Source organism: Vidua macroura, chromosome 24, assembly GCF_024509145.1.
Source record: "Vidua macroura isolate BioBank_ID:100142 chromosome 24, ASM2450914v1, whole genome shotgun sequence".
Lineage (NCBI taxonomy): Eukaryota > Metazoa > Chordata > Aves > Passeriformes > Viduidae > Vidua > Vidua macroura.
The window spans coordinates 7,839,089-7,864,118 of NC_071594.1; the positions used below are offsets into that span (position 1 = coordinate 7,839,089).

The 25,030-nt window shown below is 52.8% G+C and overlaps 1 protein-coding gene across 2 annotated transcripts; it reads right to left on the reverse strand.

Moving 5' to 3' along the window:
* Window positions 1-6,830: 6,830 nt before the first annotated feature.
* Window positions 6,831-22,518, reverse strand: SLC16A1 (solute carrier family 16 member 1). Of its 2 annotated transcripts, none has more exons than XM_053998361.1 (5): window positions 22,450-22,518; window positions 13,611-13,868; window positions 10,059-10,202; window positions 8,734-9,594; window positions 6,831-8,334 (listed from the first exon to the last, which is right to left on the reverse strand). In XM_053998361.1, the coding sequence occupies exons 2-5, from the start codon at window positions 13,825-13,827 to the stop codon at window positions 8,069-8,071; spliced, it is 1,488 nt and encodes a 495-aa protein (XP_053854336.1). In that variant the 5' UTR covers window positions 13,828-13,868; window positions 22,450-22,518; the 3' UTR covers window positions 6,831-8,068. The 2 variants fall into 2 exon arrangements, with proteins under 2 accessions (XP_053854336.1, XP_053854335.1); XM_053998360.1 differs by lacking the exon at window positions 22,450-22,518 and adding an exon at window positions 22,223-22,243.
* Window positions 22,519-25,030: the final 2,512 nt, after the last annotated feature.

A 25,030-nucleotide genomic window follows, 5' to 3' on the forward strand; every position in this document is an offset into this window, starting at 1 on the left:
CAGCACCAACCCAGAACCTGGAGCTGTCTCTGTCACTGTTCTTTCTTCTCCATCCTCCTCCTCTGTCCCTCCTCACACTCCTCTCATCCTCACACCCACCACTGGGTCCTCCTCAGATGTGACTGTGCCTTTCCACATCCCCTGGCATAGTACCCAGGCTATTGTGGTCCTAAGCAAATCTGTTAGGGGCAGAAAGGCCATTCTGCAGCCCCTGGTACGAGGTCAGCCCCTGTCTGCTCTTTCCCCCTTTCTGGATCCACTAAGTACACTTTAGTCCTCCTCCCTTATCTCATTCCCCACCTCACTGATTCCTCATCAAACAGTTTCAATTAATTTGAGCCTGCAGTTCTCTGCCCTGTTATCTTTCCCCCCCTCATTTATGAATTTTAAATCAACTTGTTAACAACCTATTTAGTTGCAGTTTCCCTGTAATAATCCCTGCCCCTGGCCGATTGAGCATTAATTCTGGAAATAGCACACTGAGCAGTCAACGGCACAGCTGTGCTCAGACTGCCAACAGTGGCTGCAGTGACAGGAAAATAACTTTATACAGACCAGTAGCCCAGTGGCCATTGGAATTTGGGCTACTGGTGCTTTGTGTCCAGCTGGTGCCCAGTGTTCTCCAATCCAGACCATGCCACACCATTCTGGTGTAGGCAGGACCAGGGCAGCTGTGGCTTGGTGCTGTGCAGGGACACGGGGGCACAGGACAACTTCATTGCCAGGCAGGTAGCCCTGTTATCTCCTCTGGCCCTTCCCCTACACCCATCTGTATCCAACCTCCCAGCCCAGAGGCTCTGGAGCCATTTGTGATGCTGACAGGTACCATGTCCAAGATGGAAACTGAAGAAAAAAATCTATAAATAATTTCCTAAGGGTTATAATAGTGGATTATGGATTAACAGGAGAGAGTAGACTAAACATAGGAAGCACTGGAGGCCATAAATCCTGTAAATTAAGTGATTCAGTGTGTCAAATTATGGTGGCTATGTGCTCAGGTCCTTGTGAGGCAGCAGATGGATTTTCTGCTGTGAGGAAGTTTTAATTCTCACCAATATCAGGGCCAGGCACTTGCCTTCAGCTTCCCAGGAAAGGTTGAGGGACAGCAATGCTGAATCCTGTGGGTTTCCTCTAGGCTTCACAGCTGAAGGTCATTTCAGTGAGATGCTCAGAGTTCCATCTCTATGAAGTTTAATTCCCCTCCCACACTTTGCTTTCATTCCTTCTTTCTTGTTTCTCTGAAGCCATGGAGAGCAGCACTTCCTAATTCAATCCCGCTGTGCATTCATCCTACTTGTTCTACTTGCACAAAGACATTCTGAGAGTGCTGGTACTTATTTTTCCCACTTTTTCTTGTTTTGGTTAGTTTAGTTTTTTTAAGTTGAAGGCTAAAGAAAGCTGTTGTAGAATAGAATTGTAGAATCATAGAATCATCAGTGTTGGAAGAGAACTTTATGATCGTCCAGCCCAACCATTAACCCAGCACTGCCACTCTAACCCCCAAGTCACTAAACCACATCACCTAGTGCCAGATCCAGACATCTGTTCCAGAGATGATGACTCCATGCCTTCCTGGGGCAATCTATTTCAGTGCCCAACCACTCTTATCCATGAAAAAAAAAAAAAAAAAATTAGTGTCTAATCTGAATCTCCCCTGTCTTAGTTTAAGGCCATTTCCTCTGGACCTCTTACTCTACTCTTACAGTAGAAGAGACCAGCTCCCACGTCACTACAACCTCCTGTGGAGAGTGATAAGGTGCCCCCCGAGCCTCCTCTTCTCTAGACAAAGTCCATTACCTCTACCAACAAACTAGCCAGAGGACCAGCACCGAGCACGATGTGTCAGCAGCAAGTGTTTTACTTTAGCTGTAGAACATGCCCTGTTTTCTAGCCTGAGAAGAGAAGGCTCCAGGGAGACCTGAGAGCCCCTTCCAGTGCCTAAAGGAGCTGGAGAGGGACTTTGAACAAAAGCCTGGAGTGGCAGGACAAGGGGGAATAGCGTGGCACTGTCGGAGGGCGGTTGGATGGGATGCTGGGGAGGGCTGGGAATGATCCCGGGAATTCTCGTCCCGGGAATTATCCAGGCCGCAGGGCGCCCTCTGGCGGCCCCGCCGCGAACGGCCGCAGGGAGAACAGAGCGGTTTGACCTTTGACCTTGACCCGTCCACTCGGCCCCGCCCGGTCCCCCCCGGTCCCCCCCCACAGCAAGCGGGACCTTTCTGCCCACCCATGTGGGGATCCCCCGCGCTGATGCATGGATGCTCTCTTTGGCATCAGTGTAGCCATGGCATCAAAAAGCTATTTTGGGGAACTGCGTGTCCCTATTTCCCTTCTGACCTCCAGCATCGTGGAGTTGCTTCTCTGTCCAGCAGCCCAGAGTCCTTGCTGGGGCAAGCAGGTCAGAGACCCCCTCTGTGATTAGCCCTCATCAGGATCCCGAGGTCTGGGTAATAGGCAGGAGATGCTCTGGTGACTAGAAGCTTAAGAGCCTACATGGACACAGCAGTGTGGGCAGCACGTGGAGTGGTGAGGAGGGACGATGGCCACAATGGTCTCCATGCCAGCCCCATATGCCCATGGCAGTGGCAGGAACACCAACAGCATGGTGGTTGGGGTGCATGGGAGGCTTGCCCAGAACTGCTGCAGTTCTCCCAAAAACCAACAGCTCCACAGCCCCTGGCACATGTATGCAGAGGGGACAGGACTGTCCTGTTCTACTTACCCTGTCCCACCCTTGGGAATGGGGGACACCTCACCATACCCTTTGGGAAGCTGTGGGTACACAGCCAACACCCCAATGTATCACAAGGAGCCAAAGCAATTACTGCCAGGGTGGTGTTCTGGCAGAGCAGGAACATCTGATCCTGCTGGATTATAAACCAAGGCAGCCTTAACTCCTGGGAAAAACAGTGCCCGGCAGCCAGCTGTGGTGACTGTCACTGCCCTGTCCAGCAGATTATAATGTCCATTCAGAAATAATTACAGTTAGTAAGCTGATATTCCAGGGCAATATCCCATAACTGAACATAATGATTTCTTGGTGTTTGGCTGAGTGAGAACTAGACATTTCCAGCTAATGTCTTGCTTTGCCTTTTATTTGGCAGCTATTAAATCACCCCATCTTACTGTTTCTTCCCTTTATGCAGGAAGAAACTTGAAAGAGAGCTCCTAAATTATTTTATAGACATGCTCAGGCTGCACCTGAGCAACACGGGGATGCCAAAATCTCTGCCTGAAGCAGAGCAAAGGTCCTGGGTCCGCCCAGAGGAAAAGCCTGAGCAAAGTGCAGCAGTTTGTCCTTGGCAGTGTTTGCAGTGAACACAGCTTGTGCCCCACAGAGTCACCCTGAGCATGTGCTGTGCCCCATCTCCACGTGGCATTGGGGCATCCCTCACGCCCTCTGGAATAGTTCCATGACAGGGGGGCATCCTTCACCACCCCCTCCCAGACCTGCTCTATGACAGTGGGGCATTGCTCAACCCCCCACCCTAACACAGCAAAGGGCTCTCATTAATAGAGTATAATGTGCACTGAAAATTATTTATGACCATCCCGCATTGATGCTCTGTCTCCTGCAATTCAGCTTTGCTCCTTTAAAGGGGCTGCTGTTTTTCCTCAGAGCCCAGCCCAGGCAGCAAAGGCTGAGCCATGGCCCCCTCCATCTGCCCACTCCTGTACATCTATCCCTGTGCCATGTCGTGACAGGCCACAGACAGGACTCTCCAACATCAGGGCTAAATCAGGCTGCTCGTCGCACAAGGGTGTTCAGTCTGTGCCAGGGCACAAACCTGGACAGACCCCTGCCCCACAGGCAGCCCAAGGTGGAGGAAGAGAAAGACTTCCCTGCGGGTCAGGAGCTCGTCCTACAGATTCCTCCTGCTCCTCAGCTGCAAGAAGGATGGTTTGAGTGATGCTGGAGGAAGTGTCTCCACAGCCATCGCTCATCTCCAAGCCTTTGTGGGAGTCAGGATGGGCACTGCACGGTCATGCCCATATACCCACCTACAGCAGGAAGGTGGCAGCTAGCAGCAGCAATATGGGTGGCACTGATCACCCTGCCATTTCTTGGAAGCGTTGAAGGCCAGGCTGATGGGGCTTGTAGCAACCTAGTGGAAAGTGTCCCAGCCCATGTCATGGAGTGGAATGAGAGGAGTTTTAAGGGCTCTACCAACCCAAACCACTCTATGATTCTGTAATTCTCTCTGCCCCTGTCCCAGCCAGGGCAGACAGCCACAGTCAGACGCAGTGCTGGCTTTGGGACCAATAGACCTTTGCCAGCAGCTGCCCACCCTGCCAGGCCCCACCAGCACCTTGGCAGCGGCTGGGAACAGCAGCATTTGTTTGCAGAGCAGCAGTCCAGAGTGCTTGGACAGAGATGCACACTCAGCATAACCCAAATCTCCCAAAAGAACTGAATAAAGTCCCTGGGCAGAGTAGGAGCAGGCAGGGACCCAGATCCCCTCTTCATGCTTGTCACATGAATGAGCTCTGCAGCCAGGCTCCCCTCTCCCCAGGAAGGGGATTGCCATGCGTTGCGGGGAGGATTAGGCTGTTTTGGGAGGCTGAGAATGTCTGTGGGTGAAGGGCTGTAGGGCTGCCTGGCCTCTTACAGTACCACAGGCACCACGGCCCCACAGACTGGGGAAAATGGGCTCAAGGCAGCCATTTGGGCATCCCCCAGGGAGGCGATGGAGGACGGCCCAACACCACAGCAGAGGCAGCCTCCCAGCCCATAACCACCGTATTCAGAAGGCTCCCTGGTGAAGTGCCCCCACATTCCCTAACAGAGGAAGAAAGGAAAGGAGGGAGGACAGCTGGGGTCTGCCTGCCTCATCCCAGTTCCTACTATCAACAGGCCTGGCTGCCACCAGCAGTCAGCAGCTGGCAGCAGTTCCCAGCCAGCAGCTGGAGCACACCCTGCTCCTCTAGGAGCCCTCCCAAATCCCCCCAGCTGCTGCTGAGCATTCCTGGCTGGCAACTTCAGATGTTTGGGAAAATAAACTCCAGGGGAATTAGCTCCCAAGTATTTCCTCAATTCTGCTCGCTATGAAGAGAATTTTATTTTGCTATCCCTGGAGGAAGGAAGGCAACGTGGCCAGATGCATAGAGGAAACCTGTGGAAGAATGGCAGGAATCTGTCAGCAATACTCCCACTACTCACAGCTCCTGGCCTGGGGAGCAAGGAAGCACACATCCCCCGTGGATGTACTGTGGTCATTTGCAAAGGGACCACATCCAGCAGATCTCCATCGCCTCCAGTTAGGCAGTGCAATGGGTTCAGCCTGCAGGGCATCCCTGGAACACAAGGGCTGGTTTGAGCATCCACTGCCCATTTACCCATCACCATGGGTAAAGCCAGGGCTCCCATCTGCTTTTTCGAGCCCTGTGCCTGATTTTAGCTCCTGTTTTACAGGTATATAACACTGAGACAGGCTCTGGGAGCCCAGGTCACGTACTTCCCAGCACTGCAGATAACGTTGCTTGCAGAAATAATGTGACTAAATATAGCTCTGCTGCTCCTGAGAGCTGAGCCAGGAGAGACGCTGGGACAGGCCCTGCCTGGTGGGAGAGGCTGGCCCAGGGCAGTCTGTGCCCTGAAGGAGTGCCATGCCTGCCATAGCAGCATTGGATCAGAGGAACAGGTCCCACAGGAGATCCTGGAACAAGGACAGGGCTGACACCCAGCTCCAGATGGGGCATGGAGGTCACCAGTAGAGAACAACCAGGATTTATTACTGAAGTGTTCCCAGCCACATCCAAGCAGCAGGAAATTATTTAAACAGTTTTCCTTAGAAGCAAAGTTGGCTTCCTGCCCTAGCTCTGTGAGCCTCTCCCAGTGGCTCTGGCTACAGGAACACCCATGTCAGCTGTGGACACAGCCCAGACAGGACCCCCAGTGACCACAAGAGGTAGGGACCAGCAGAGAAGGGCTGAGCACACTCTGCATTACACAGGACAGATGCTCTTCTCAACAGGCATCACCAATGCTTGGTATGGCAGAAGAGCCCAGGCCCTCCTGCAGCCCTGAGTCCCCACCAGAGACCATCCCACACACAGAGGGGACCTTGTCTGTAGCTATAAAAACTTGGATAAGAGGGCAGGTTTCCCAGGGGTTGGTTACTGTGATGTGAGCCCATCCCTGTGGTTCACCAGACACCCCAGATATAAAAATACAATACCTGGCTTTACAATATCACAGCTCAGTAACTGTACAACATCCACTTTTGCAAAATACTCCCCTGGCTTTATAATCTACAATCTTAATAAAAAAAACCAACAATCCAGTCTGCTTTATGACATATTTAGACCCAAAAAAGGCAAAAGGGGCCTTGCAGACAAGGGAGAGCAAGGAGAGCAGTTGCAACGCAGGGCTTTAACCTGCCACAGGTTCATAGACCCCAGAACAACTCCCTCAAGACCACCTTCATTTAACCCCTCATTTAGTTTCAGCCCCATACAGATGTAGTTCCACTCAGTTCAGAAGGAAACAGCAAGAGCATCTGCACATCACTCAGACTTTTAAGTGCATGTCTGTCCCCCTCACAATCAAGGGAGCTCTCAAGGGTTTTTATAGGTTTCTAAAATCAGAGTGCATGAGGACACTATGCTGTTGCCATCCTAACTGCCAACCAAAGCCTCCTCTTCCAGCTGAAAAGGGGCATCTCACCCTCTCCAGTATGTGTCCAGCTTCCACAGGGTGCTGGTGCAGCAAGTGGAGAGCCAGGCCCCACCACAGCCCCTCTCACCCTATCCTCAAAATTGACCCTAAATTTGTGTGATCTGGTACACAGAAATCTTACTTCTAAGAAAGAAGTTCAATATTTGATGGGTAAATTGTAAAAAAACAAGTTTATTTGAAAAAACTCAAGCCTCTTAACATGAATTCTGATCAACATTTACTAGAACTTGAGAGCCATTAACCTGCTCCACGTACGTTGAGATATTTTCCAACACTAAAAAATAAAAAATAAATACGTACAAATTCTTTCTTCCCCCATACGTGTCCTAGATCTGAGAGGTTCAGCATCCACCGCCTTAAGATCTCAGTTGAACAGAAGCAAGTAAAAGAGGTTTCTCTAACAGATAAAAGAGCAAAAGCAGAAGAAGTCTCAGGGATGTACCATCTCCACCCACCTCACCACTCTGCCCAAGGTTAGGCACCCAAAACACTCGGCTGGATGGGATGCTCTGGTGGAAGCCCACCCCACGGGCAGGATGGGGCAGCACAGCCAACAGCAGCGTGAATGCCAGCACCACAACCTGAGCCCATTTCACATCACCCAGCACTGGGCTGAGAAGAGGCACTATTGAGGCAGAGTGGGGAGGCAGGGGGGACCCCAAGGAAGGCTTGGGCAAGCAGGGCTGCCACAGCCCTGGAGTGGGTGATGTTGCCCAACAAGAGCCTCAGGCATCTTTCTTCAATCTGAATATCCCGTGAGAGAACAGCTACAAAAACAGGGATTTTAAAGAACTACAGTAGCTAAAGTGTTTTTAAAACATACCTAAAGACCACCTAAAGAGCCAGGAGGCACTGGGCATGGGGGTTAAGGAGCACCTTGCCCCATGCCTGCATCTCCCCTGCAGAGGACCTGCAGTAAGAAGCGTGTGAAGCAGTATTCATCCAGGGCCGGCCCTGAAGCCCATTGTGCTTCAACAAATCCAGTATCCTGCTTTTTATGGCTTTTTAACAACAAAACTCCCCAAAGCACACACATATCCCCCCACCCCCCAACCCCAAGCAGAATACAGAGATAAAGCACAGTTTAGAGTTAAGGCTTGTTCAGATTCAGCTAGATATGGAGATTGTAAGGCACATATTAGTACATTCATGTTACTGTTAAAAAGCCAGACTATAAAAGCCCCCCTGCCCCTGGACACACGAGGATACTGCATGTGTAGTCCTGTTACCTTTGTTTAACACAGATGGAAAGACAATTCAGAGCCTGTTTAAAAATGAACACCCGGTTTAAACACTTCTTACGGCCACCCAGCGCCAGCAGAGCTCTGCCCTGGCCACCGCACCAGGGCAGCAGCGCTTCCCCCACACTCCGGGATTAAGACCGGTCCCTCACATGCGGCTCTCCTCCTCTTTGACACCATCCTCCACATTCTTCTGAGGTGAGGGGGCCACATCATTTTTTGCCTCTTTCTGCTTCCCAGCCTCATCAATGTTGGTCTCTTCATCCTTCCCTTCCTTCTTCGCTTTCTCCTCCTTGGCCACCAGGCGATAGTTGATGCCCATCCCAATGAAGAGGTAGATCCCGGAGATGATCAGGACAACCCCGCAGGCCCAGTAGGTGTACTTGTAGTCACCATACATGTCATTGAGTTTCCCTAGAAGACAAGGGAGGGTACAGTTTAGCAGGAAGCCCCCAGAGCACCTCAAAGTCATGGAGATATTCCCAAGAGCAACCCAAGCCCATCACACTCACGTTCAGACAATGACCTGTCCCACATTCCTTTATTCCCTACTCCCTTACCCTGTGCCAGGGGTTCAGATCCCACTTCCTTGGCCATTCCTCAGATGCTGGGGTGGTCTCCTGACCACTGCCCCATGGCTCAAGGGAACCCACCATCACTCAGCAAGTCCAGACAGGACAGCCAGAGTCAAAGAATCATAGAATCATTAAGACTGGGAAAGACCATTAAGATCATGAAGTTCAATCACCAACCCAGCACCACCCCATTAAAACCATGTCCTCAAGTGAGTTCTCCAGGCACAGCACACCCTACCTAGCATAGGGGGTCCCAGAAGAACAGGGCAGCACTCCACGATGGTCACCAGGCCAACAGCGCTGGAGAACCGCTGAGCTCCCACCAGGTCCATCAGGGTCTCAAACAGGATCGAGCTCAGCCAGCCAAAAGCAAAGCCAAAGAAGCCAGCATAAATGCAGAAGCCAGCATAGCTGGTGGACATGGGGACCAAGAGGTGGCAAACCCCATTGTAAATAATAGAGATGGCAAAGAAATACTGGATGCGGGGTCTGACCCACTTGGTGTTTGCCACCAGTCCCATGGAAGGTCTGGCCACCATGTCCACGAAGGCCAGTATGGAGAGCAGGAAGGCTGCAGAGTCACTAGCAATCTTCTTGCTCTTTGCATAATTGCTGAGGAAGACCAAGGGAGCAAACAACCCGAAGAACATGATTACATTGCCTGACAGATAGAGCAGGAAGCCCCTGTGTGTGAACAGAGATAGGTCCAAGAATTTGTTGATTGTCTGGAAGAATGAGCTCTTCTTCTTGGCCTTTCCATCAATGAGGTCCGTGCTGGTGTCACCATCATCCTTCTTCCCTGCTTTCCCAGCCTCATGCTGCCCTTCCTTATTGGCCTCTTTCTTCAACTGATCCGGCTTGGGACCTATGGGCCGCATCAGGGATCCAGCCACGCAGCAGTTCAGCAGGAGGCCACCCAGGATGAGGAAGCTGCCACGCCAGCCAAATATGCCAAAGAAGAGCTGGTTGACTGGTGCCAGGGTAGAGAGGAAGACAGGGCTGCCGGCCATTGCCAGCCCATTGGCCAGTGGACGCTTCTTAAAGAAGTACTTGCCAATCATGGTTAAGGCAGGGTTCAGGTTGAAGGCAAGTCCAAGGCCTGTAGGAGAGAGATAAGGGGCTCAAGGCTTGGATGCCTCCAGCAGCATTGGCAGAAGGGCTGGTAGGACAAGTGGGGTTTCAGTTCTGGGGAGTTCACAGCTCTATTTCCAACTTAGAATAATGGAATAATTTAGGTTGGAAGAGCCCTCTAAGATCACGGAGTCCAACCATTGCCCCAGCACTGCCAGGTCCCCATTAACCCATGTCCCCAGGTGTGACATCCACATGCTTTTTGAACACTTCCAGGTATGGTGATTCCACTAGTGCCCCAGATAGTCCATTCCAACAGCTGATCCACCCACTTCCCAGCTGGCGTGAGCAGGAGTCAGTCCCTGCTGCCAGCTAAAGAGGCACCTAGGCAGTGACAAGAATCAGAATTTACACAAATTCAGACATCAACTAATAATTACTGGGTTGAAGTTGCTCCTTTCACTGCCCCACTAGGGCAGAGCTATCACTTACCCCCTATGACCCCAACACAGAAGTAGAGCTCCTCCACCGTGTTGCAGAAGGAGGCTGCAATCAGCCCACAGCCGGAGAGGCAGCCGCCTGCGATCATGATGGGCCGGCTGCCATACTTGTTCACCAGGATGCTGCTGATGGGACCTGAGCAAATAAAGGAGATGCACCCAGAGAGGAGTTATTTTTGCATGAGAGACCAAACACACACATGCAAGCACACTGCAACTTTACTGCCAGAGGATTCCAGCTTTCACACAGCATTGCTTCTCCCAGCAAGGGAACTGGAGTAAGGGGAAAGGACAGGAGGTTCAGAGGCAGCTGGAGATAAGAGAATCACAAAATGGTTTGGGTTGGAAGGGATCTTAAAGATCATCTTGTTCCAGCTCCCTGCCATGGGCAGGGACACTTTCTACTAGATTAGGTTGCTGCAAGCCCCATCCAACACAGTCTTGAACATTTCCAGGGATGGGGCAGACACAGCTTTTCTAGGCTTTTCTGTGCCAGGGCCTCATCACCCTCACAGAAGAATTTCTTCCTAAATATCTAATCTAAACCAACCATAAGAGAGAATTGCTGAAGCACAGAAAGCTTTGACTTCTCTGAGCAAGTTGCCTTCTGTGGGCTGAAATAGGAGCTGCCCAGCCACCAGCTGCCCCCAGAGACAGGGCTTTGGGACAGGCTGAAGCCACCTGCCTCATGCTGTACTGTGGGCTCTGCCCTACTTGTGGCCACGCATCCACCATGGGCTGGGGTCTCAGCCACAAAGCAACTGCACATCTCCTGCCAAAGGTTTCTGATCAAGACTAGATGAAGCTGTGAGGAAACACCTTCTCTGGGTGCAGATGAAGCTCCCCAGGGCTTGGGGAGAAGCAGCACTGCCTCAGGAGAAGGGGTGCTTCTGTTTTCACTGCTGCCTCTAATGCAGACAGGGCCCAATTGCCCTTTTAAGTGCTTCAGTATCAGGAGCTTTAATCCAAAGCAAACAGTGATTAGAGACTGCCAAGCATGCTCTACAGACACTAAAACATATTTAAATACACTGAATGAACATCCATTGAATATTAACAGACCTTGCTTTGCCATTAACAGACAGAGAGGTTGTCAACATGTTATTCATGGGTCCTCAGATGGTACTTGACCTTTTTGCCCAGTTTAAACAAAGCCTGGAGCAGGTTACAGAAGCCTTGGTGCTGCAGAGGCTGCTCCCAGCCCCACAGCTTTGTGCTCTCTGCTACCAGAGCTCCAACACAATGCCACCAGGGATGGGCCATGGCTCTGGTCCTGTGAGAGGCAGCAGCAGCAGCACCTGGAAGCTGCCACATCACAAGTCCCACAGAGCACTCAGCACTTTGCAAAACCTGGACCTTAAACTCAGCAAACATGATGCCCCTAAAGAGCCTAATGGCAGCCACAGCCTTTCTTCCGGGAAGTCCACCTGGAAATAGCAGGCTCCAAAGGCAATCAGCAGGAAGCCACCCAGCTGGACAGTGCCAGCTACTCTAGGGGCAATTTTCCCCATCCCCCCCTCTTTTTTTTTTAAAGGAAAATAATTCACACCCATACCTATTTTCTAGATTCACTGGAAGCATTTTTGACTAAACATTACCTGATCTAACTTGATTGCTCAAGCTGTCAAAGACATGTAAGTAATGGAATCTAACCCCAACGTGGGGCTGACAAAGGAGCATTTGACACCATGACATCCATGCATCCCAATGGTGACTGCACAGGTTAGCCGTAGGGAAACGTGCTGCTTCCTCACACCTAGACCCACAGGACAGAAGCTGCCTCAGCTCTGTGAGATTCTACTACTCCAGAGGATGAACTACTTTTTCAGCCTCCAAGCAAGCAGGTGTCCTAGGAGACAGGGAAAATGGGATGCACACTATGACTGCTCCAGTGCAATTCAGATTCTGTAAAGGGTCTGGTTTCAGGCAGGAATGAATGGGGCAGAAGCGATTCCTGTACTTCAGCAGCTGGAGGATGAATAAAAAGTCCTGAGATGGAAGTGAATCAAGAATCAAGCTGGACTCAAGAATCGAGTCCAGCTCCTGGCTCTGCACAGGACAAACCCAACAATCCCACCTTCTGCCTGAGAGCATTGTCCAAAATGCTCCTTGAGCTCTGGCAGCCTTGGGGCTGTGGCCACTGCTCTGGGAAGCCTGTTCAGTACCCTACCACCTTCTGGGGGAAAAATGCACCCAGGTAGATCTGGGGTACTTTCAGCGTCCCTGCCACCAGCATATGGACAAGCAGCTCAAGACCAGCAGCTGCTGGAATTTAATGGCAACAGTTTAGTGGAAGCAGGAGAGACAGTATCACCATGGAGGGAGGGGGACATGGGGCCAACCAACCACTACTCCTCTACTGGAGAAGGGAGTTCTTACCCCTGCTGCCAGGCAGCTCCAGACAGTGCCCCCAGAAGAACCAGCTCTGAGCTATTGCGAGAGGAGGAATGTCCCAGATTGGTTCTCATTAAGGCAGTTACACAGTTTACAAGCTTGTTACAACATTGGAGCAGGGAAATGTGCTGGTCGCTTCGCTAGCTGAGCGAGGACAAAGCAGAGCCTGTTCCCTGCAAAGGAAAAGCCTCGTGCTCAGCCGGGAGCTGACATCAGCTCCTTTGGATACACAAATCCAACAAGGCTGCAGGCAACTCGCCAGCTGGGGACTGGCAGCAGGGACAAGCTCCTATTTGCCTCTGAAGTGGCCACAACAGCAGGCTCACAGTGTTTCTTTCAGCCCAGCACAACACTGTGTTTGCAGGCACATACAAGACCCCAGGGTCTGAGACCAGGAACACTCTGCATGCTCCTCATCCATTAAAAACATGCATAAAGTACTCAGCTTGAGAGTTAAAAGCCTTCAAAAGGCAGCTTCTGAAGGACAGGGGAGGGAGGGAAGCTGTTTTAGTTTAGATGGGTTTCCCTTATTCTGCTCATGTCTCTGTACTTCCAGTGCACACTACCATCCTCGAACAGCACAAGCTGCCTAAAGCACTGCTTGGCACTAGCAAGCAATAACACATGGCACGAGGCTTCAGTGCACTCAAAGCACAACTGAGCTGACGAGAAACTGAGGACAGATCCCTACATACACCCACTATTCCCTGAATTGAAAAAAAAAAACCAAAAAAACCCAATGTCTTATCTGAAAGTGCCCCTAAGAGCAGGGCTGCCACATGTAGCACAGCAGCTCCCTGGCCTTCAGGAGGATGTTGGGAGTACATTCAGCATCTACAACCCACTGTAATAAGGACAAGGGCAGAATTACACAAGTCATAATTCCCCGGAAAGATTTTATAGCTTTGCAGAGGAGGACAGATTAACCTGGTTTTTGCATTCTGGGCATTAAATGGAACTTTCTGAGCAACCTTCTTTAAGAAAACTCATTAAGGGAGGTTTTGCTCTCAGATAAGGAGAGAATTCAAAGTGTTAGCAGAATTTTGGTTGTTGTCACTACAGCCAGGTGGGAATCACCAGCCCCAGCAGGAGAGCAGCATCTTGTGCTGTGATGCAGGAGCACAAGTACCACTGCCTCCACCCCACTTACCTCCTGCATACATAACAGCCAGCATGATGGAGGAGATCCAGGAGACTTTGCTGCTGGAGGCATTGAAGATTACCTCAATCTCTTTGAAGAACACAGTGATAGATTTGGGGAAGGCATAGGAAAAACCAATGGAAATGAAGGCTCCGATGACCACAGCCCATCCCCATCCTCCTTCAGGAGGAGTGTATCCTACGGGGCCTCCAATGGCCGGTGGCATCTTGAATCAAGTCGGCGATGATTCCGTTGGGGATCAAAAATCTGCAAAGGACAAAGCATTGCCTCAGCTGAAAGCAGAATCTCTGCTCCTGGCAAACAACTGCACAGCTCAAGCTCTGTTAGCAAGGCTGACAGTGCACCAGTGCCCCCACCACCATGAGGAAAGTTGATCCGCGAGGTAAGAGCACCCCAGGATCACCAGCAGTGGGCCACTCCGAAGCACACACTCGGATTGCAGCTGGCCTTTAAGAGCCCAGTCAGCACACATTTTTAAGTGACAAGTGTAAGACGTGACACCCTGACCTAAGCTGGAAAGGGCAAGCAGTGTCTGTGACAGCAGCCAGGACTCATCTGCACAGGCAGAGCTCCCACAGCATTTCCAGGAGTGTAACCCCAGCACTGCAAAATCCCAGGAAGCCCCAGGCCACCTAGAGCAGGAGCTGCACACCAAGGTTATTAAATGCAGACACACTGAGGGGAAGTAAGTCCCCATGCATGAGCTGAACAGGACACTCCTCTTTCTGCTGAAAAAGGGCAGTTGGGTGTCACAGCACACCCACCATCCCCAAAGGTCAGGGGCTGTGGCTAAACTTAGCCTGAGCGGTGACCAAGGAAGGCTCCCATATGCCACCAGAGAAGGGGGAGGTGGATCCACACAGAGCAGTCCCAGCAGAGCCTGGTTCCCCTGAGGCTTGGCCCTGGCAGGGCACCTCCAGACCCAACTGCATCCAAACCCTCCTCCTCAATCAAAAGGGCTACGGCAGGTTTCACAAAGCACCCAAGTATAAAAACAATTCACCTAAAAAGTTCAAAACTAGAAGTGACTAGAAAATAAAATAAACAGGAAAATGTCATTCAGGTTTGCTGAAGTGTGGAATCCCCTTGCAGAGGTTCATTGGGAGCAATCCAGAGGCCATCAAGGTCAGGCTGTTCATGCATGGGCCCACACAGCAGCAGAACTAGATCACACTCCAGAGCTGCCATTACTCCAAATGAAGGCTGGTCCAGGCAGCTGAGAGCAGCACAAGGCATCACAGCAAGGAACTGTAGCAAGGGCAGCTGCTCACAAACAAGGGTCATAACATACAAAGCAACAGATATCATTACCAGCCCCAGAACTCCTGTGTACCCCCCAGGGATTTCAGAAGGCATTTTCTGATGGACTGCAGCCCTCCCCAGCCTCACAGCCAGAAATAGCCCCACTTCACTCACCCATATTAAGCACCACCAGCCAAGGGGACAGTATTAGGCTCCCTTCACCAGAGCCCACCCCTCACTCCGCAGCTCTCTGCTGCTCAGGTTTGCACTCGAGGAAAAAGCCACCTTTGAGCAGGAGAGTCTTTTCCAGAGCTCCTGAGGTCATACCAGGCAGAGTAACAACTTCAAAGCAGTGTGGTGCTGGCTCAGAGAGGTGCAGCCTCCTATTTATAGCCTGTATCCACCCCAGCTCACAGTGATTAGCATCTCATCCATGGCTGCTGACATGCCAGTGTCTACCTGGCACATCCCTACAGCACACACTACAGGACTACGGGCTCCTGCCTTTTCACTCGCTCTGTGTCACTTGGTGCACATCCAAGGCTAGGATCCCGGTGTCCTGGTCGAAGCGCAGCTGGTGATCCAGAGTCACAGGGAGATCCTGCTCCTTCCTACCTGGCACTGGAGGTACTGGCAGCAGTTATCTGATACAGCACCAGGTTTGCCAGAGCCACCTGACACCTGGCTGCGGTGATGCCCCAGACCCACACAGGGCGAGAGGAAGAAAAGCACAGGAGGTCGGATTCTGTAAGCTGCTACGACTAGTTTAGTGTGATCCAGACAATGATTTTTCACTGGCAGGGTATTTTCCTGAATCCTGGCCAGTGCAGCACATGACCATCATGAGCAGCTCCAAGCCACCCACCACTCCAACAAAGGAATCATTGACAGGACGCTGCCCTTGGCACGTCCACAGCTGAACTATGCCCAGGAGCCAGAGCCTATTTCTTCCGATTTCCTCTCTGGGACTCAAGAGGATGAGCCCATATCTCTGGTGTCTGGCTGCAGGCAGAACCCTGGGCCAACACACACCTGTGGGCACCCAAATGGGACCAGCCACTGAGGGAACAGCCAGGCTCCACAGAGACTCCCAATGCAGTCTGGTCTCTTTAGAAAACAGAGCAGCCCACCCACCTACCATGAGCACCGGGAATTGCTGAACACGCCCTCCCCACAAAAGCTGCACACTGGAGCTTCTGCCACCTCTTGCTTTGAGTCACACTGAGCTTTCACAGCCTTCAGTGAACCCTAATGCATCATCCAACCACACTGATTTATCCAAAATATTTTTGAAAGCTCAAACTACCAGGTGTTGGCTATAAAAGTGCCCAGCAAGGACTATAATCTACTTGTGAGCACTAATTAAAACTACAGGCAATAAAAGCCATCCAAGGCAAAGGCTGAGGAGGTTTTGATGAGGTGTTGGGGATTTTTCCCTTTTGTTCCTGAGACATATACACTGGTTTAATTCTTTCACTGCTCCCAAGGAGCTCAACTGCTCCAAAATGACTGTGGCTTGGTTAATTTATTTTTTCTTCCCCTACAAGCAGCATTTCTCCTCCTGCAGCTGCTGAGGTGGCATCTCTCTGTAAAATAAAAGGCTTCTGGCAGGTTAGACATGACCTCTCTTGCATTGCTGAGGCACAATGAAAAACCTTGAGCTGAACAAGGTTTTGAGACCAAAGATTCCCAAAGTCTGACGCCAGAGATTTACACAAGGAGTTTTGCATGCCACAACACTCTTCCCTGACTCACTGAAAATCCTTATTAAGAAAGACCAGTTTTAGAAAGCTCATATTTCAACTGCATTAGGCTTCTTGATGATTTACTCCTTGCCCCCACACAGAAGTAGCTTCAAACAAGCGAGGAAAAAAAATAAAGCACATGTAAGGCAGCCAGCCCAACTAGAAAGATTCCTTCCCCTTTGCAAAAAGGGAAATAAAAAATCAAAAAACAACCAGAACACATAGTTATGACATTTTCAGCTCTGTTTTGGAAGAGATGCAACATGTAAGATGTGATCAGAAATCAAATTCACAGCTTCCAGGCAGCCAGCTACGGTTTGCCCTATTAGGAAATAAAATAACCATATTTGCAGTAATTAAGACTGATGAAACCACGTAATGACTGTGAGTATCACAACTGCTACCTATAAAAGTCCTGACTAATCTGCAGGAATGGGTAGCCTACAGCCACCCTCCCCTGCACAGCAATAGTGAGAGCAGGAATTGAGACAATGAGGATGGTATCACCTCCAAACAGGTCCCTCAGGACACTAAACCCCTGCCATCTCCTAGGTCCCACCCACAAGCAGTTATCCTTTTTCCAAAGGGGCCTGGAACAGTAGGATTTCAAGACTTTTAGTTACATAATGCAGTAAATTGCTGCACTTTCAAAAGCCCAGATTGGCAGAACTCCAGCACAGAAAGACAGAGGCTCACATTTATAGGGCACTGCAAATGCCCCAAAATATTTCTGGGGCAAAGCCTTTATTTAAGTGGTTCACATTGCTCCTTTTTGGGGTCAAAGGAAGAGGGACATTCCCTCCATCCAAGCAGAGGCCCTGCCCAGGTATAACACACCTCTGCCTCTACTCACACATCCCTCCAGCTCAATGCTTCCCTACACACAGTGGCATCTGCTGCCCTTTGAGCTCACAAAGCCTTTCCCCTGGAGCAGGGCTCTCAGAGTGCCTGGGAACTGGAGCAGGGCAGGCAGGGAGCCTCAACTCTTGCTCCCTAGAGCAGGACAAGCCGAGAGACCCATGTCTTTCTCCCACAACCCACCAGCAGCCTAGTGCCCACACAGGTTTGTGCTGCTGCCAGTAGAGGTTCATCTGGCATCTTAGCAGGTGTGAAATCTAGTGGCTCATCCCAGCCCTGCTGTCTCTGCTTTCTGTTCCTCCTGTGCTCCCCCAGCTTCTGAGATGGACATAGCATTGTCCAGAGAAGGATCTCCACAGCAAAAAGATGTCCAGGGATGTCCCAGCTATCCAACGGCCATTTGGGTGCCTTGTGCCCTTGTAAGCTGGACCCAGCCTTTGGTCTGGGAGTGCCATCAGTGAAACACCTAGGCCAGGCAGGATGGGCACAAAGCTGCCCCTTGTTAGCAGCAGAGATTGCACTCCCTGAGGGAGCTCTTCCCTCAAGCCCTCAGCAGAAAGGGGGATGCTGTTCCCCAGGTGCTCATTCCCATCAGCCCAGCCCAAAGAATTAGTCACATCCACCCCCACCAAGCCCAACTCACCACAAGAAGCTCTTCCAGTGCTCAGCACAGGGCCATAAGGCCATAAACACCCATGGGACATTTGCCCAACATGGGGAGCTGGCAGGTTCCCAGCATCTCTCCTTCTGATCCCTGAAACTAAACTGAGATCTCTTGCTGGGGAAATGAAGGGGCTGGCAATCACCAGCTGTTCACAGCCCGTAACACTCTATAGCTTCAAATTTGGCCTTTTTCCGGCCTGAAGTGAGATGAAATAAGATTGTCAGGAGTTGAGACACCACTTTCACCAGTTTTAAGCGGGTTTAGAGCATTATGCACAGAGCTCTAATTCCAGCAGGCACCCACAGCCAGGGTTTAACCTGGCAGCACATGGCCTACGTGACTCCCCAGCGTTTCCAGGGGCTCTGCATCAGGACAATAGTCAATTGAGGCCCTGCTCAGCCCCAGCCTTTGCTGCTGGGGTGAGCCAAGGTCAGCAGCACAGGCAGGGCTCACTCAAGGCCAGCAGCCCGCACAGGCAAGCTCAAGGTTTTGGCCAGAAGCAGCCCAGCACACTCAGCGCCTCTTCCCACCAGGAATGGCCAATACACTCCCAGACATGCCCCGGTCTGCCGGCCCGGTGAGCCAACACCAGCACGCAGACAGACAGACGCCATGGGGCACAGCATTGGCAGCTACCCTCCTCCAGCTCCCCCACTGGCAGCACAAGCCTCAGCCCGCAGAGGCACAGATCATCCTGCTCACCCCACCGGGCACAACCATGGTCTTTCCCTGGACACTCACAATTGGTCCCTCTGGTGGACACAGCCCCTCAGCCCCCAAAACACTCCCAGCATGACACAGGGCAAGAAAAGCTGCAAGCTGCCCTGCAAAGTGAGATGTTGGGATACTTTGTTGGCAGCTTTGAGGGAAGCCAACCAACCAGAAATAGGAGCAGCTATTTGTGTCCACCAGAGAAGCTCCCATCTGGGGCTGCTGCGCCTGGTTGTTAGCATCAGCAATGCTCAGTAAGGACCAACCATCTTACTGGTGTGAGAAAGCATGAAAACAAGCTTAAGCAAGCTACCAACAAGCCCAAGGGAGAAAGCCTGGCTTATTTCTACAACAGAGCCTGGCTGTAGTCATGGCTCTTCTAGAGCCCTCTAACCCAAAACCCTGCAGCCAGAGGGGTTTGCAGACCAGTTACAAGAATATTATGTGAAGTAAGCAGCTCTTGCATGTAGTCTGGGCTCACATCAGCTTCAGCCCCCAGCACAGCACCTACAGTCCCCCCTCTGACTGTCCTCCCATCCCTAGGGAAAGGGATTCTCATGGCACCAGCTGCCAGCCAAGCCCCTGTCTCAGGAGGGGACAGCAGATGCTCAAGCCCCTGCACAGGGTTTCCCAATCACACCCTGAGTACAAGCTGTGCTCTGCCAGGACACAGAGTTGATCCTCCCCACACTAGCGGTGCTCAGGAACGCTCCCAGGACACCCTGTGCCCGCCCAGAAATCCTCAGAATGAGAAAAATGCAGTATGGAATAGCATCAGCATTCCTTCATTAGAGACCTGCAATGCCAGCCAGAGACAGCTCCAGGTGTCTTGGCAAAGCAGGGGGCTGCAAAAATCACAAAAAGTCACAGCAGTTTCCATCACAATGAACTGGCTGTCCCTTCCCTAAGAGCAGGAGTCTGAATTTTGATCCCAGCCACTGCCACATTATTGCTACCTTCAAGCCCTCAAGCCACAGATGAGTAAGCACCAGGATGGAGGTGGGACATGCACACCAAGGACTCAAAAGCACAAGGGCAGAGGTGGGAGAAGAGGTCACACCAAGGACCCAGGAGTACACAGAAGGAAGTGGGACACTCACACTGAGAACCCAGCCCTCAAACCAGGACCAAGGCAGCACTTCATAGAGGCAGGAGGAGGTCACACCGAGGGCCCAGTAGCACTCCAGTGATTGTGGTTTCAGTAATTAACTACAGCCCCACATGGATTTCCCTTAGCTACAGAACTACTCTGCAGCGGCTCTAAGGACAGTGAGTCATACCGGTAACACTAGTGAGAGGCTCCCACTTTCTTAAGAGTCTGTTATAGGCTGATTCCAGAGGAGGAAACGGGAAAAGCCATTAAAGTGCAACAGTAGATTTGCACTAGAGGGCTTAATGAGATGCACCTCCCAAGCCTACGTGCAGCTTTTCAACTCCTCATAAAGGTGATATAAAATGACAGCATGAAAATCAATGGGTATTTTCCACCTTAGCCGCCAGATAAATCAGGCCAACTGTGCCAAATAGGAGCCAAGAGAAAGCACACGGGACCATTCACACCTTTTCCAGGTAACACCTCCTGAAAGGGAACAATGTTTCACACCTTCCCAAGGAGCTAGGACAGCCACAGGCACCCCCACAGAGATATTTGCTATACACTAGCAGAACTTGTTTGTAATTAGGAGGTCCTTCACCCCAGCGGTTCATCTAAGACCAAGGAAGTTCCTTCCCAACAAAGGCTTTATCAGGAACTTGGGAGTTTCTTCACACCCAGCACAGCCCAGCTGCTCCTTGCCCTGGCCCATTTCTCAGCACTGCTGACACAGCCAAGGAAACCTCAGTGCAAAGACACTCAGGGGAATCCAACAGCACTAAATTACCTCACTTAGCATGAAAATGGGATGCCTGTGCACCACAAAAAGACTTAAGGCTCACAGGCACAAAACCAGAATCATTATACCTGCTTCCTTGTGATGCAAGAAAGAAGAAAACCCACCTTTTTCCTCAGAAAAAAAAAAAATTGAAGCTGGAGAACATGAGTGACCGTTGTGTAAAAGGTCCACATTTAAGGGGCAGGGTGTGAGCACTCAGGTCATTTACTGTTTCAGACACAAATCCCACCTCTCCTGCCGAAGATACAGTTCACAATTTCCCTATGATCCTCCTGTTCACACTAATCCCCTTTGCCTGAGTCAACTTTCAAACCCTCCAGCACTGTTCACTTTCATGATGCATTTGTGCACCCTTCAGCTGCAGGCTCCTGCCCGACCTGCAACACCCACCCTGGGTGAAACAATCCAGCAGCATGTCTGGAGCCCAACCCCGCTAAGCTCACCCAGCATCTCACCCTGGGGCCAGCAAACACCTGCCAGAGGCCACCAGGCTTCAACCAGAGCAGACCCCAGGACCAGAGCTGGTAGGTGCCAGCTCTGGGAGTGCTCTGGCAGCCCCTTGCTGCCCAGCGAGTGTAAGCTACCACCGGCCACCACTGAGTTCCAGCAGCCCCAGCTTCCTGCTGCTGGTCACTGCAACGCCTCGCCGACTGACTGATTCACACACCAGATGCACGCCCCAAACACGACGCCCACGTCGTCACGGAGCAAGGCAGAAACGAGCGCTAAAGGCACCTTTCCTGCAGCCGGAGCACGGTTCCGCAGTCTATCCTGCGCAGCCAGTAGGGGATCACGGTGCTGAAGGACTTGGGTGACTCACCCACCTGAGCAGCCTCGAATACCCGAGGTCCAGCTCTGAGCACCTGCCAAGAGGGGTCACCTGAAGGCCGGTATGAGCGGCATCGCGATGTAGTGCTCACCCAGATGCTGAAGGCGGCACGAGTGCTCCCCATGGGGACGGGGGGGGGGGGGGGGGGTAGCCCCGTTCACCCCAATACCGCAGACCCACTCCCAGGACGTGGCTCCCATGCAGCTTCCAGGCCCTCCCTGCCTTTATCAAGAGCCAAACACAAACAGCGATCACCTCCTCCCTGCGCCCCAGAGTTTATCGAGCACCCTCAAACGGTGCGGAGATTCCTCCGCGCGGCCCCACAAACACGCAGGGGGAGCGGCCTGAGGGGCCGGGCAGGGGAAACGAGGAGCTCCCCAGGACAGGGAATCCCCACCTAGGGCAACGGGGCTACCCGGGGCCACCACCACCCATCCTCACCGTTCGCCGGGAGAATGAGGCCTGGGAAACCCCCACCCCAGGGCGCGACTGCCGGCGAGAGAGGGACGAGGGCGCTCGGGGCAGGACACGGAGGGATCCGCACCACGCGGCCATACCAGAGCGGGAACAAAACATGGCTCCCCCCTTTGCTCGGGGGCGGGGGAGACCGAAGCGGCGCTTCCAACACAGCCAGAAACGTCGGTGTGGAACCAACTAACCACCGAACGGATGTGCTGCGCGGCCGGCCACAGAGGGGGGGCCCCCGCCCCAAGAACGGTCCAGGACCATCACCGGCTCCAGGACCTCACAGCCGGGCCGGGAGCTGCGGCCCCGGGGAGCGCGGAGCCGCCAGAGTGCGTGGGGCTCCCAGAGCCGGGGCCCGACCCCGAGGCCCCCCCCCCAGCTCGCCCGTCCCGCCGCGCCACGTGGGCCGCCCGCGCCCTACCTGCGGACGGTGCCGGTGCCGCCGCCGCCGCCGAGTGCGGCCGCCCCCGCCCCCGCCGTTATAAGGGCGGCGGGGCGCGGGGGGCGGGAGCGGGGCGTGCCCGGCCGCGCTCCGCCTCCCCGGCGCGCCACGTGCGCCTCGGGGCCCCCCCGACCCCTGCCCGCCCCTGCGAGCCCGCGGCCGGCGGGACGGGCCGTGCGCCCCGGCACGTACCGCCCGGCACGGACCGCCCCGGCACGGACCGCCCCGGCACGGACCGCCCCGGCACGGACCGCCCGGCACGGACCGCCCCGGCACGGACCGCCCCGGCACGGACCGCTCCGGCACGGACCGCCCGGCACGGACCGCTCCGGCACGGACCGCCCGGCACGGACCGCCCCGGCACGGACCGCCCCGGCACGGAACGCCCGGCACGGACCGCCCGGCACGGACCGCCCCGGCACGGAACGCCCGGCACGGACCGCCCCGGCACGGAACGCCCGGCACGGACCGCTCCGGCACGGACCGCCCCGGCCCCATGGGCCCCCGGTGCCGCCGGGACGGGCTTTGGGGCCGAGTGTGCCGGGAGGCCGGCCCGGATGACACTGCCCGGCGCAGCGGCAGCGCGGGACTTCCCTGAACTTGTCCCACGGAGTGACTCGGCGCGGGAGTTCCACTCGCTGGGCAGGAACAGAGGGTCCCCTTGCCCCTCACTGCCGGGCCCTCATCCCTCCCGGGGGTCCTGAACACGCTCCCGGGAGTCCTGACCCCACTCGTGGAGTTCCTGGCCCTGCTCTTGGGGATCCTGGCCCGGCTCCTGGGGGGCCCTGACCCCACTCCCGGGAGTCCTGGCCCTATTCCTAGCACACCTGGCCCTGCCCCCGGTGGTCCTGGACCCTTTCAGGTGCAGAATGCTGCACAGTGTCTGTATTAAAACACATCAGCACCTTAAAATCCATTAAAATCAAAATACATTGCCTGATGATTGTGCTTTTGTGTTCACCACAACATTTCTTAGCGTTGCCAGCCCTCACTGGCATCTGTGCTCCCATGAAGGTAAGGACACACTGCTAGGAGGGGCATTTGTGGTGGATCACAGTTATTTCAGCTGGGCCTTTGTACCAGAGATGTGAAGGAGCTGGGTGCCCTCACCATTTCACTCACAGTTTGGTTCTGCAGGATAAAACAGTCCCAGGCTCTACGTGCCAAATGGTGCGTGGGGGAAGTGCGTGGGAGAGGCCCTTGCTGGCAGCATGTTCCCATCCCAAGCAGAGCTCCTCATCTCTGCATGCAAACCAGCCTGTGGCAGCCGTCCTGCACAAAGGGACTGCACGTCACCTGGGCATGTTTTTCTCTGGCTGCTGTCTCCCAAAGCCTAATGATGCTATTTGCCTTCTGGGTCGCATGTGTAATGCTCTAATTTGTTTCACAGCCAAAAGAAGAGTGGTGTAGTTCAACTGTGAGTCAAGGAAGGGAAAGAAGGGAATAAACAGTGACGCTCCACAGACGGAGACAGAGCAGCTGTGGGGAGGTACCAGCTCTTCCATATCAAAGGAACCACTGCTCCTCCATCACAGCAAGCATGGTCACGGGTGTACTCTGAGCGTGTCGAGGCACTGAATGGACCAGGTGCACTCAATAAAAGGCCAGGGACTACAACCAACTCTCACCCACTTCTGAGGTGAGACACTGTAAGCCAAAGAGTGAGTGGGTGGGAGAATCTCTTGATCCATCTGTTCCTGTGTGACTGAGCAGGGAGAGGCCTGTGCTCTGTTTTGCTTAAACAACAAGATAAATAACAATTCAAAGGGGCAATTTTGGATCAAACTCAAAGTGCCACTTGGTTCTGCTGTTAAGATCCTACCTAGGCTCAAGTGCTCTGCTCCTCTGGGGACGAGCAGCAGGAAGTGCTGTGGTGAATCCCAGGTGGGACATGGTCTTCCAGTCAGTCTCCTTTGAGAAGACCCAGTGCTGCTGGGATGAATGAAGCCAAAGAGCATGTCCTTCATCTGGTACTGATGTGCAATGCCCCAGTGTGGGGGTTTTAGAGCAACGTGCAAAACAAGAGGCCGGGGATAGCAGAGCTCAAGTGAGCAGGGAGCTGCCAGAGCAGTGATGGACTAGAAGGGCAGGTGAGAAGCTGCAGGACATCTCTGCTGTTCCTGTTCCTGCTGCTCCTGCTTCTTCTCCATCTTACTGAAAATGGGAAGGAGCCCTTCCTGCTGTGTTGCTGCATTTTTGTCTCCTTTAAAAGACGGATTTAATAATAATCCTATTAGGAATTTTTTTCTTGTGAGGAAAACAGGATATTGTTTCAGGATATTGGGCAACAAAGCTGTCCTTGAAAAGCAACACTAAGCAGCCTCGCAGTCCTGTTTCTGATTGCATTTATGGTGGACACTAATCAAGTTCAACATCCGGGACAGCCAAACCATTTCATTTCCAGAATGTGAGAGCGGCCTCAGGCAGAGCAGTAAAAATTCAGGTTTTCTGTGTTCCACGGTAAACACTAAGGATCTCAAGTAATCTCAAAACATAATCATTAGTTCTGATTTCTCTTGGAATTAATGTCTGTAGCAGATGTAGAAGTCTAGTCCTCATC

Coding starts and splice junctions, on each gene's coding strand:
- SLC16A1 (XM_053998361.1), bottom strand. CDS start 13,827: ATGCCACCGGCCATTGGAGGCCCCGTAGGATACACTCCTCCTGAAGGA. Junction 9,595..10,058: donor CTGTGTTGGGGTCATAGGGG/GTAAGTGATAGC, acceptor TCTCTCCTACAG/GCCTTGGACTTGCCTTCAAC. Junction 8,335..8,733: donor TCTGGGACCCCCTATGCTAG/GTAGGGTGTGCT, acceptor CTTGTCTTCTAG/GGAAACTCAATGACATGTAT.